This window comes from Augochlora pura, chromosome 3 (assembly GCF_028453695.1).
Source record: "Augochlora pura isolate Apur16 chromosome 3, APUR_v2.2.1, whole genome shotgun sequence".
Classification (NCBI taxonomy): domain Eukaryota; kingdom Metazoa; phylum Arthropoda; class Insecta; order Hymenoptera; family Halictidae; genus Augochlora; species Augochlora pura.
Genome location: NC_135774.1, coordinates 20156527 through 20169918, shown reverse-complemented (window position 1 = coordinate 20169918; position 13392 = coordinate 20156527). Strand labels below are relative to the sequence as shown.

At 29.4% G+C, this 13392-nt stretch overlaps 3 protein-coding genes across 7 annotated transcripts; 2 read left to right on the top strand and 1 right to left on the bottom strand.

The window, feature by feature from the left end:
* The first annotated feature begins 369 nt into the window (after positions 1–369).
* Sec63 (translocation protein Sec63) lies at positions 370–5690 on the top strand. Of its 3 annotated transcripts, none has more exons than XM_078177555.1 (13): positions 370–645; positions 1412–1514; positions 1593–1707; positions 1794–1899; positions 2098–2321; positions 2400–2561; positions 3368–3596; positions 3678–3823; positions 3899–4046; positions 4138–4621; positions 4821–5112; positions 5203–5361; positions 5456–5690. In XM_078177555.1, exons 1-12 carry the CDS (start codon positions 522–524, stop codon positions 5341–5343), a joined length of 2274 nt encoding a protein of 757 aa, XP_078033681.1. In that variant the 5' UTR covers positions 370–521; the 3' UTR covers positions 5344–5361; positions 5456–5690. The 3 variants fall into 3 exon arrangements, with proteins under 3 accessions (XP_078033681.1, XP_078033680.1, XP_078033679.1); XM_078177554.1 differs by having other exon boundaries at positions 5452–5690; XM_078177553.1 differs by having other exon boundaries at positions 5203–5690.
* Positions 5691–5826: 136 nt separating this feature from the next.
* Ikkbeta (inhibitor of nuclear factor kappa B kinase subunit beta) lies at positions 5827–10662 on the bottom strand. 3 transcript variants are annotated; one of them, XM_078177557.1, is made up of 13 exons: positions 10296–10662; positions 9635–10232; positions 9331–9530; positions 9095–9253; positions 8789–9006; positions 8605–8712; positions 8400–8538; positions 8016–8204; positions 7693–7901; positions 7159–7443; positions 6935–7084; positions 6670–6858; positions 5827–6595 (listed from the first exon to the last, which is right to left on the bottom strand). In XM_078177557.1, the coding sequence occupies exons 2-13, from the start codon at positions 9738–9740 to the stop codon at positions 6532–6534; spliced, it is 2016 nt and encodes a 671-aa protein (XP_078033683.1). In that variant the 5' UTR covers positions 9741–10232; positions 10296–10662; the 3' UTR covers positions 5827–6531. The 3 variants fall into 3 exon arrangements, with proteins under 3 accessions (XP_078033683.1, XP_078033684.1, XP_078033682.1); XM_078177558.1 differs by having other exon boundaries at positions 9631–10662; XM_078177556.1 differs by having other exon boundaries at positions 9635–10662.
* A 254-nt stretch (positions 10663–10916) lies between these two features.
* Positions 10917–13368, top strand: LOC144468217 (glyoxylate reductase/hydroxypyruvate reductase-like). Its single transcript, XM_078177560.1, has 5 exons — positions 10917–11043; positions 11123–11339; positions 11571–11891; positions 12170–12627; positions 12697–13368. The coding sequence occupies exons 2-5, from the start codon at positions 11152–11154 to the stop codon at positions 12822–12824; spliced, it is 1095 nt and encodes a 364-aa protein (XP_078033686.1). The 5' UTR covers positions 10917–11043; positions 11123–11151; the 3' UTR covers positions 12825–13368.
* The last annotated feature ends 24 nt before the right edge of the window (positions 13369–13392 follow it).

Here is a 13392-nt window from a genome sequence, read left to right as displayed (position 1 = left end):
TATTTTGGGGGGTTATTCTATATGATTCTTCACATGTATATAAATTATATATCTAATGTGATAACTATAATCTTTTTACAATAATTTAGTTTATGAATATAATTAGTTCATAAACGTAAGCTAATAAAATTCTAAATTATAGTTTTTTGCAGTATTACGTTTCAAATATTGCCGCGCTTGCCACAGTTTTTTATGCTCACGTATAGCCTCCCCTTCCTCTTCCATTTAGTGGTTCATAGAGAAAGATGGAAAAACACCCGCAAAGAAGTGACAACATTGGTGTGTAGTAATATTTCAAGGTCGTGCAATTTAGTGACGCAAACATCAAAGGTTTGAAAGAAGTTTTCTCCTCTGTAAGATTAATCTGTGCCTGCTCAGTTGGCATACTGTGCTGAGTTGGCAATATTGACAGCGACAACTCTGTAACTTTACTATATATTGGATGGTACCGTAAATTCAAAGTGAAATTTAGTAATGAATGTACTTAAACAATATACTTAAATATTATTATTTAATGAACTATGAGTGGCCAAAAATTTCAATATGACGAAAGTGGTGGAAAATTTTTCTACGTTTTACTTTCATTTTTGGCACTTCTCTTGATACCTGGGACGTACTATCTTTGGCCACGTTGCCCGAAGCAAGGTTAGATTTGGATAAATCTATTTTATTAAACATAGAAATTAAGTGACATTACGTTATCGTTGCTTTGTCATGAATATTATTCACCCACTCATAAAGTTTGGCTATACACTGTACTCATTTCTGTCACTATGCAACTGATCACTTAATTGTGAACATCCCGTTAGTAATTTACTAATAACCTCAATAACAAACTACGACATTCCGAACATTCAAATCTAAATTACAGGATGTTAAGATATTTGATGATTTTCATCCTGTAACTTTAAATTTTACAGCAATGAATATCGTTTTGAAAATATTTATATATGTATATATATATTATAGTAAATATGTAGATATATACATACATATTTACTTTATATATATATATATATTATATGTATATTATATGCATTTCATTTTACATAAAGCTCTGTTTTACTTTTAATTTAATATATTATCCATATTTATTAACAACTAATATTGCAAAATATAATAAATACAAGAACAATAAAATATTTTATAACATGTAATCCCAGTTTTAATATTTTTAATTATGAAAATTATGTATGATTTAGAGTAAATATTATTTCTCAGAACATAAAAGAAATTCTTATGTCAACAAATTTTTGAACAAAATAATACATGATATTTATACGTTACATTAAGTAACTATACAACTTAAGGTTTTGCTATGCAAACCAAATGTTAATTATACAAATCAATTATGCTATAAAATATTACATACAAATATTGAACATTAGATATAATTATTATCCACAATTAGATCCAGATCAAGAGGCAAGAGAATGTCAATGTAATGGATGTAAGAAGAAGAAAATTATTTTGCAACTTAATGAACCATGGAAAGAAACCAAAGCATTATTTAAGTAAGTTATTCTTTACATGAAATGTGTTTATATATACAAATTATGGATGTTTCATTAAATACCATTACATCATTGCAGAAAATTCCTCATTATATTGGGATGGGTGATCTTAATATTTTTGGCATATAAAGTATCACAATTTGATTATGAAAGGGCCAATTTTGATCCATTTGAAATATTGGAAGTTTCTACTGTAAGTATTCATAATATGTTGGAAAATAAATTACATGTACACTGTAACAAGCATTCCTGTATTTTCAATGTTATACTCATTTGCAGCTATCATCACAAGGTGACATTAAAAAGGCTTATCGTAAAAAGTCTTTGATTCTTCATCCAGATAAAGAGACTGGAGATGATAAAGCATTTATGAAACTAACCAAAGGTTAATATTAGATTAAAATAATATAAAACTTATCAACAACTAACACAAATGTGTGCTTGTATACTGGCAGTTAGTTATATAACCCAATCAAGTATATATTTTTCATGAATAATAATTACAATATATTAGTAATACCATTTATAGATGTTAAGTTCCAGATATTATTAAAGATAATAATATTGACTTTTATATTACTAGCTTATCAGGCATTAACAGATGAGGAAGCACGAAGAAATTGGGAAAAGTATGGAAATCCAGATGGTCCAAGAGCAATGAGTTTTGGAATAGCTTTACCATCTTGGATTGTTGAGAAAGAAAATTCTGTATGGGTTTTGGGATTGTATTCATTAGTATTTATGTTTGCTTTACCCATTGCTGTTGGAATGTGGTGGTATAAGAGTAATCGTTACACTGATGATCAAGTAAATATAAATCGAATTTGAGAAACATTACAATATTAATTAAAGAAAAAAATTAATGTTCATATCGTATCCACTTAGGTGTTATTGGAAACATCAAAAATGCATTATTACTACTTTCTGAAAACGTCATCGATGTCATTAAAGAGAGTAATTATGGTGCTTGCTGCTTCCTTCGAATTCTGTAAAGAACTAAATACAGAAATAATTGAAAGACATACAGATTATGATGAAGTACATTCGGTAAGACAAGAACTATAGTATTTCTATAAATATTTAATATTTATTTCACGTGTACTAAAATTACTTGTAGTTATATACTTTTCTATATACACATACTCATTAAAGTATTTGTCTACCTTTTAAAACGGAGCAACTTTTTTATAATCGGACCAAGCAATCTAAATTTTTTGAAATATTAGAGGGATTAGTTTATTCGACAATGATTAAAAAATTTTAATTGGTAAGGATCATACAAAAATTTTAAAAATGATGTTTTTGCAACCTTTTTATCCGAACTTATAATGGAGATTTAAAAAATGCATTCGGCTAACACAAAAACAAGCTGCAGGCATTGAAAAATTACATAATTTCGAGGTTTCTTACAGTTATCAGTCGAAAGTTATGAAAACTTTCGATTATCGCTATCTTATCGCTATCTCTGTTTGTAGTTCATAATAACGTTAACCAATTACAATTAACTTTTTTCAGTATGCATATGAATTACCAAAATTTACAAAACATAGTTTTTAAATTTTTGTAATAGACTCAGTTAAAAAAGTTTAAGAAACAATTTTTGTATCATTCCAACCAATTGCAATTTTTTAAAACAATTATTTAATCATTGTCTAGTAAATTAGACTAAACAGCTAAAAAAAATTAGATTGTTTGGTCCAATGATACAAAAATTATGGCGTTTTGAAAGGTAGTTGAATACTTTCATGAGTATATGTCTGTAATTGCATGTATAAGATATTTTATTTCATTATTTGGCATTCCCAATCGAACCATTAACAAAATTGCATAACAAATTGATTCTTACTTTTTAGCTTATTAAACAATTGCCCTTACTAGGGGTAAAAAATAGGGAGGAACCATTATGCAATTCATATTCAATTAAAGCTAGAGCTTTACTTCATGCACACTTATCTCGCATACCGCTAAATCCTGAAACGTTGGAAAAAGATAAACAATATATACTAAAAAAATGTCCTTATTTAATTCAAGAAATGGTTACTTGCGTTAATAGAATAATTCTACTAGCTTATGCTAAGAGAGGTATGTACAAATTAATAAAAGAAACACTCCAATAAATTGATACAAGATACGAATGTAAATTTAAATATACTTTTTTTCCAGTTCCACAATTACCCAGTATAAAAACTATAGAGAACTGTATGAAATTATGTCCTATGATAGTACAAGGATTTTGGGAATTTAAAAATCCTCTTTTGCAATTACCACATATAACTGAAGATAATTTAAAATGTTTCTTAGCAAAGAAGGTAAAGTTAAGTTGTTATTTTTCTTTACATGCTATAATTAAAAAGCTTTAATATACGTACATTTTAATTTATTAGCATCAAATCAGAAGTCTTCAACAATTTGCACAATTGAAAGGAGAAGAAACAAGACTGATCCTTAGAAATTTATCAGACAGTGAATATGAAGATGTTATGAAAGTTCTTGGTAGTATGCCATATGTAGACTTCAAAGTACGATCCGAAGGTATAGTTCACATAACATTCACTGTACTATACACATATTTCTGTTGTAAAATTCGTTTTCTTTAATCTAATAATCTTTTTTATGATTTCAGTCATTGATGATGAAAACCCCACAGTTTATACCGTCGGTGCTATCGTAACCGTGACAGTATCGTTAACTCGCAAAGATATGAGACATTTGTTCGGAGATGATACTGTCAAAGAACAAACAATGATTGATGATGGTAAAGTTGGGAGTGGTGATGCTCCTGAAGAGGTACCAGAAGAACAAAACCAAGTTATAAAGAAGCCTGCATGGCATAGACAAAAGAAAGGTCAAAAGAAATCTCACAAAAAAGGCACTAGTAAAAAGTCTGCAGCTGTAAAAAATGCACAGTCACAGTCTGGAAATGAGAATGCTCAAAAAACAAATATTCCTAATGCAAAGAAGAAAGATGATAAAGTAGAAAAAGAGTCTTCCAAAGATAAACTATCCGATGTTAGTGACAGTAATGTTGACAGCGACAGGAGTGATGATGAAGATAGTCATGATAAGAAAGATGTATCCGTCGATGATGACGATACAGAGTGGGAAAGGTAAAGATTTGTTTAAAAGGTTACCTTAAAATTTTACAGACACCTCCACCTAAATGATATCTATGTTCACCATAAGTTGCCCCTCCACCATCCTTTTATAAAATTAAGATAATATATTCCGTATAATTGTAATTGAGGTCATCCAATGCTTCAATTGTATATCATGAAATGTGAATAACTTATCCATACGTTTATATAGGTTTCAACAAAGAATTTCAAAAAGAGAAAAAGTTTTGGAGGGAAGGAGTAATTTATCACATGAAGTACACTGCCCCCTATTTCCAGATGTTAAACAGGAATACTGGTGGGTTTACATATGCGATCGCAAGAGTCAGACTTTACTGACACCTCCTATTTTTGTCAAGTCATTAGCACATTCTGAAGAAATTCAGTTGAAGTTTACAGCACCAAAGTGGCCAGGTGTTTATACGTTTACTGTATGTTTACGTAGTGACTCGTATCTCGGCTTTGATCAAGCTCAAAATATTAAGGTATGTGGGTGCATTTATTTGTTTACTTATTACAAACAACAATTTTATGAAATATACATCAGAATATTCTTATCATAAAAATATTTGTAGTTGGATGTGAAAGAAGCGCCAGAAGTACTTACAGAACATCCTCAGTGGGATATTTCAGACGAAGAAACTGCAGAAGATGTTGATGCAGCTGACGAACATTCCGAATTCACAACTGATGAAGACATCAGTGATAATGAATAATATCTATTTCTGAGAAAGGTTGAACAAATGATATTCAGAACAATCTCATTTTCCTGTTTTTTTACTTCTGAAATTAATCTATTCTTCAATCTCTGAAATCTTTTTCAGAAAGATTGAACAAACGACATTCAAAACAATCTGATTTTCCTGTCTTTTTTACTTCTGAAATTAATGTACAATGAACTTTTATACGTGGAATTGCATAATCGTTAATGTATGTGGACAATCTAGGAAAATAGTACGGTGTGTAAGATTTCTCAGTGCAGAGAAAGTAATAGCAAATAAAAATCATAATATTTATTTTAACATTGTTGTTTACTCTTCAGTTTAGGATGTGTATACAATTTTTTAATAAAATATATCACAAAATAAAAAGTTGCATTTTCTTGTTTATCTTGAATAGATAATAGATAGTACGAAAAGTATTGAACCATGGGTGGAAGTACACCTGTTATGTTTTCTACTGGTGAAAGTTTAATGGAAATATTTCTGTGTTACATATCCAATCATCCATAACATTTTTTGCTACATTCATAGAATAAGATCGATGGCACTGTACCACTATGGTGCAGTCAATGTTTAATTTCTGTGATGAACACAATGAATTTCCAGCTGACAAATATTTATTATGTGAGTATATATATAATCAAAAATTGATTGTTGTTGCGCCATCATAGATATTTGTAATTAAAACTCAATTTTTTTACAGTTGTTACAGAAATATATTTTCATATATTTATATCTATACATTGCACTGTGTGCCATTTCCAATGGAGGTATATCAAACATTTAAAATAATGCATTGTTTATTACACAAATATGTAAATAATCAATTCTTTAATTTCATTTATTAAACATTCGGTTTAAAATTTATGTTGGCTTAAGATACAAGTGTGAAATTTAAAAAAGTTAATAATATTAATTTTATAGATCCACTAAGACAATCTAGGAAGTTGATGAGATGGAAGAATGCAACCAGCGGACCCGTTTATACTTTTCTCAAAACAGATAAGCAAGCCAACATTAAATGGGGAGTGCGACATTATATTCCAAGAGTACTGAAGAATATTAGAGTAGACTAAATATATTTACAAAACAATTCTATGTAAATGGTATTTTACATTTAAACGTCTGTTTTACAATAAAATTTTGAACATGTATAAACACATAAATATCTTACTGTCGCTATTATGGTTCCAGACTAGCTATTTGCTTGAACATTTCCGGTATTTTACCCAAAAGTTTATCGAATCTATTGAGATAAAAGAAAAAGCTGTTGTTTATCATTTTTATATTTGGTAATAAAATAAAGATATATAAACTTACGCATAACATATTACTAAATTGTCAGATACAAGGACGTCGACTTCTGAACGATGTCTAGCTTCATTATTTATTACTGCAGATGTATTTATTTTCTCTTTAAGCGCATCACGATATACAGCTGTCATAACAGTAACGGAATCAAAAATTTTTTCCAATACTAAAATATTATTTTCTAATTCTTCTGTATGTCTATAAGAATTATTTACCATGTTTTAATTGAATCATAAATTAATATTTAAATACGACAATATGCAAGTATACATACTTTATGATCCCTCGAAGATTATCATTACATAAAAATTCTTCTTTGGCCTTTAAAAAATTAAAAATTATCTTCACCATTTCTGTTGGTTTAGCATGCCTATGAATATGCTCCTTCTTATGCAGTTGATATACGTTAATTGCATCATTGTATCTATATAAAATGAAAGTATGACTCCAATCTCTATGTACCATATACATATAAAAATATATAAAACTTTTACTTACAATTGTGATATGCGCTCGGCATTATCAATACTCTGAGCACTACTTTTTAATCTACTACTATCTTCGACTAATACATTGAAATTCAATTTGACTTGGTCAATGGTATTTAAAAGTGTTGTTATTTTTTCGGGATTAATTTCCGAACAATTCGTATTACTTCCACTTACAGATTCCTTATCCTGTTTTATTTGCACCATAGAGAGTTCAGTCAGAAGAATGTTTACATTTGTCAACGTACTTTTTATATTTTCATTAAATGTATTAAGTCTTGTAATTGTTAAATCTCTAAAATGTTGTATAGTTATGTTTACATATGTACATTTAATATACAGAATCCGGCTGAATAGCATGTAGAAGCGTGTATCGTGTGATTATGTGTCCGAGACAGCATTCGAATAGAATGAATTTTCCAACTCATTTTTCTCGAAAACTAAGCCTCAAATAAAAAAATTGTATTCTTCATTTTTTTATAACGTATTATTCGGCCGAATCATGTATATGATAGTTTTGAGATGTAGAATATGAAATATTTACATTTTTATAGTTAATGCAAAGATGTACAGTTGAAACAGATCTAATTCTGTTTTTAAAAAATATATTGCTACGCGATAATAGTCCATTAATGTTCCAAAATCCAATGGAACTATCGTTTGTATTAATTTTTGTACTTGGAGAGGTATATCTTGTTCAGCTTTAATTCCAACAAAACTACTATCTCTTCGGAAAATAAATAATGTTGGATCCTATAATAAAATTATTAATGTAAATTATAGACATTAAAAAGATGTCTACTTAAAAAGTAACTTTTCAAAATTATAAAAGTATTTCTTCAAAATTCTATGTATTTAAACTAATACCTGAATTTGTGAAAGAAGAGATGTTTCATTAGAAATGAGAACTTCGCCAAAATAATTCGTTAGAATTTGTTCATTTAAAGGTATGTTAGTATCTTGTTTAATCATACTTTGTAACTCTGTGACCGTAGTAGTGTTGCATATTTCATACGTATAAAGCTCAAATGTTGCTGCAGAAAATACATATATAATCTGAAAAATAAGAAATATATATTATAAATACTAAAAATATTAAACTGAAATGTCACTGAACAGATTTGAAAATAGAAAAATTATTGTTTATTATAGTAAAATACACAGTTGATTTTGAAGGCATGTCATTAATTTGATATGTAAGAGCATTTTGTTACTATTCTCTAGTAAATAATAATTCGTTAAAATGTATACCTGTTTAGACAAAATTGACTGAAGTAATTTAAATGCTACTAGCTGCATTATGCCGTTTTCATCACACTTTCTTCCTCTTGTTTTTGGATCCCATTGTAGCATCACTCTAAACCATTCTATCAATTTGTTTATAAGGCATCTAATACATAACATACTTTATTTAGGGACAATTGTTCAGTGTACTAAAAATCTGGTTTGTTTGTACCTTGATAAATTTGTGGGACCTACAATATCTTCACTAAAAATTATATTCTTTTCTTCTGATTCATAAGCACAGATATCATTATATCTTTTATTCTTTATGTTCTCCATCCTATAAATTGTCAATAAAATTACTATACTTGACTGTATACATTGTTCTTATGGTAGAATTATATTACATGTAGTACCATTTCATAGTATCTTGCATTCGTGGCAAAAATGGTCTTGTTCCAGTGATGAGTTCATAAAATAAAATTCCTAAACTCCAGTAATCCACAGAACAACTATATTTCTCATTCCAAAGAAGTTCTGGAGCAACATAATTTAAGGTACCTACTATAGATGCAACTGAACTGGTTTCACCAAGTTCTTTTGCATATCCTAAATCTATTAATTTATACGAAATCTATAAAATATTTTCTCTTTATTGAGCTATGTATGATATTTGTATTTCTATATAGATATTTACACAATTAAACAATAACATAACTTACTTTATTATAGTCATCTTGTAATACTATGTTTTCAGGTTTTAAATCACGATGTGAAATAACGTTCGAATGTAAGTATTCAACAGCAGAAGAGATATGCTTCATTATTATAATTGCTTCCTTTTCACTAACTCCATAACAATTCTCTGGTTTATTTAAAACCTATAATTTATAAAATACTAATAGTAAAATACATAGCATATAAAATGGAACTAAAACTTGATATTTTTATAAGTTACCTTCCTGAGATCACCTTTCTTGCAAAATTCCATACATAATATGGGTAAATGTATTCTTTCATCAGGATACATAAAAGGTAATTCTAAACTTTTTACAATATTTGGATGCTCTAAGCGTTTCATTATTTCAACTTCATTAGTCCACCTCATTATTTGTTTTTTTGTTAATTGTGCAGTATCCCACTTACATTTTTTAATTGCTACAATTTAGGATAATAATAATTATAACTGTTTATAACATTTCATATAGTAAAATAACATATCTTATTTGGATATTCATTTATTCATAAAATTACATACGTACCAAGTCTAGTACCATTTTTATGTGTCCATAATTCAACAATACCAAATCCTCCAGAACCAAGCGTTTTATTAAAAGTCCAATTATTGACAACAGCTGTAGTTGTCATGTTAAATGTGTGTATCGAAAATGTTTCAGTCGCAGTCAGAGATAAATTTTATAAAAATTCTAATTCGAAACAATTTAAAACATCAAACGGTATTACTATATTTTACTTTTTTATTGTAGTGCCAGTGTTTGAGAATCAAATTATTTTGTCATTAGTTTTTAACGTCGATGACTTGTCAATACAATAATATTTATGACGCATTCATAATAGTTGACATTATGAGATTGCTTCGCACTTCAGACTGTTTAAAGTTCTTGGTAGTAGTACGCATATGAAGTTGTGTATGTATGTATATGTAATAAAAGTCACGCATCACATTGTCGATTCTAATTGATACTGTCATATTTGCGCACTTCGTTACTGACCTTCCAATCAAGAACCCTTCAAGAAGTTCTCTTTGGTGAACTTGATTGATGCCAGTGGCATTATCCAAATTACATTTGTGAGATCTCTCATACACCCCTCAACAAATTCCAAACAGAAAGTATTAACCTAAACGAATGGCCAAGAGCAAAAAAATTTTCATGATCCGCTAATGTTTATCTCCCTACTTACGTAATTGCGTTATTGTGTATCGCCAGTGTCATATTTTGTCAAAAAGAATTCTTTGCGAATTCTGTATTAAATACATTGCAAGGATCAGTTTCAGAATTAAATGAATCAAAAAGTATGAAATTTTACAACATTCTTGATAGCCGATCTATCGCCAATAGTTTTCATTTTTTTTTAAGCTATACAAATCTTTTCACGGAAAAATACTTTGTTTGCGAAGATAATGTTAAAATCTTCATAGTAGAATTTATCTATGCAACAAATAGCGTTTATACATTAAAATGGATTGCATTTCGAACAAATAAATATATTTCAGAAAAATGAAGTTTACACTATGCACTTGCAACATTCTTTTATTTTATTCTGTATATGTACTTATCTTATTCTGTTCAACTTGTCGATACATTGCTTACAATCAAATATTCGAAACATATCCAAATATGCATTGAGCATCGCTTGCAAATTTGCTGACAGAGGCAAAAGGTATAAATTGAATAATGCGCGCATGTTTCAGATGGAGCGCCAGTCATACAAATGTAAGAATAGATTGAGATCGCATGCAGGGTAAAGTGAGACAGCCTATGCATCTCGTTCATGTAAATATGTACTCACACATAGAATCGGTCTGTCTCCCTTAATCATTTCCCGTTCTTTTTTAAAGTAATCGCGCGAAGGGTAGGGATAAAAAATTTCTTGAACTAGGAGAACAAACTCTTGATTTGAGAGACAGCTATATATATTATTAATAAAGGTACTGAAGTAATTGAGAAGTTCTACCATTTTGCTACGTAATGTTTAATAAAATATGTAAATAAAAAATAATGTTATAGTTACATAGTCCGCATGTGATCATAACAACATGTTGTTAAGATTTATTCGAATTACTAAACCGTATCCAAAGCCTAATCTACTCTCAATCTCTTACACGCTGTCGCTGCGATACAACCTAAAATTCTTTACAATCGACATAACGAAAATGAATCGACCAAAAGTTTTAATTACTCGCTCAGATATTCCACGTCCTGGATTCAATTTATTAAAAGAAGAGTAAGTACTTACTAATTAGTTTAAAAATTAATCATCTACAAGCATCCACTTTACTCTTTCAAGCATATCATACATTTCCAATTCTACCACGTGCACTTGTAGTGCAAGAACAGATGCTATTTACAAATATCTGAAATCAATTTTGTAAATTTTGTTTCAATATATATATATCGAATAAAAATTGTTTGTAAATTAAATAAAAATTATTTATTTCTCTACACCTTATGGTAGATGTGACATTGTCCTATGGGAAAGTACAGAACCAATACCTAGATCTGCATTACTGTCAAAAATACAAAATGTTGATGGAGTTTATTGTGTACTGACAGACAAAATAGATGACGAAATTTTAGATGCTGCTGGACCACAATTAAAAGTAGTTGGCAGTATGTCAGTTGGAGTAGACCATCTAGATTTAAAAGCTTTAAAAAGCAGAAACATCAAAGTTGGTTACACTCCTGGAATTTTAACAGATGCAACAGCTGAATTAACTGTAGCATTGTTATTAGCTACTTCTAGGAGATTAATGGAAGCATACAAAGCTGCTTACACGTATGTGTTAAAATATGCAGTGTATACTGACCAAGTTAAGCACCTAAATATCTCCTTTATTTTGTATCATACAAGAAATGTTATAAATATACATGATTTTAATAGTTTTGGAGATAACATACATTTATTTTTTATTTAAATTTTATGTTAAAAGAATATGTAATTTCAGATTGAGATATTTAAGTTCTTGATCTTAGGTAAGCACCATGGATGTGCAATAAAATACAATAAAAATTGAATTAAATATCAATCTACAATAAATAAAATATTATTTATAGAGGAGAATGGAAAGCATGGTCACCTATTTGGATGTGTGGTTCTGGACTATCTGGATCTACAGTTGGAATAGTAGGATTAGGTCGGATAGGTGCACAAGTTGCTAAAATCCTCAAAAGCTTTAATACTGCTAAAATATTATATGCAGGTAGAACTATTAAACCAGAAGCATCTGAATTTGGAGGAGAAAAAGTAGAACTCAATGAACTACTTGAAAAAAGCGATTTTGTAATTGTTACAACAGCATTAACACCAGAAACACGACAAATGTTTAACAAAAGCACATTCAGTAAAATGAAACGATCTGCTATATTTATTAATGTTAGCAGGGGAGAAGTTGTTGATCAGTCTGCTTTGATAGAAGCTTTAAAAGAAGGAACAATTAGAGCAGCTGGATTAGATGTCATGACTCCAGAGCCCATTCCACTCAACAGTGAACTATTACAATTGAGTAATTGTGGTAAATAAAATAGTTATATATTCATAATTTATGATTAATTTTACAAATTTTAATACATTCTTGTTTTAGTAATATTACCTCATATTGGTAGCGCTACCACAGAAACGCGGGAAGAGATGTCAAGAATTACTGCCAGAAATATTCTAGCAGTTTTAAATGGAAAACCAGATCAAATGCCTTGTCCTCTTAAACTATAAGTACAAATTTTGTGTAATAAAATTTATGAATTACAACTATTAGGTTAGAAACTATGAAACGGGCATTTTTATTTAGTTTGTGTTCAGCTGCGACGCCCGTTTCATAGTTTCCAACCTAATATATTATTCATAAATTCAGAACATTCGTTAATATTTTGTAATTATATGTATAATCTACTAATCAATTTATAAAACATCAAAAATGTTTACAACACTTATGAAATCCTATAAATTACATTATTATTGATTAGTACTCGGTCAGCTTCGGTCAAATCAAGTCTCCATATCCGTATTCGTGATGGGTGGAGGTAACCGTTAGCAAAAAATACAGGTCGAATTGGCTGAGTGTTTCAGTTGGAGCACCAGGCAAACGGATGCATGAAAAGAGTGAGACCGTAAGCTTGGATGAGTGAGACGACCTAGGTTTCTCGTCGGTGGGGACACTCACACATAGAGTCCGGTGCTTTCGTTCTGCCTCTCTCAATCATTTCCTAAACCAACTGTGCTTAACTGGATGAGCATTAAAATGGTGAGGATAAAAAGGTCCCAATGTGATGAGGCATTACTG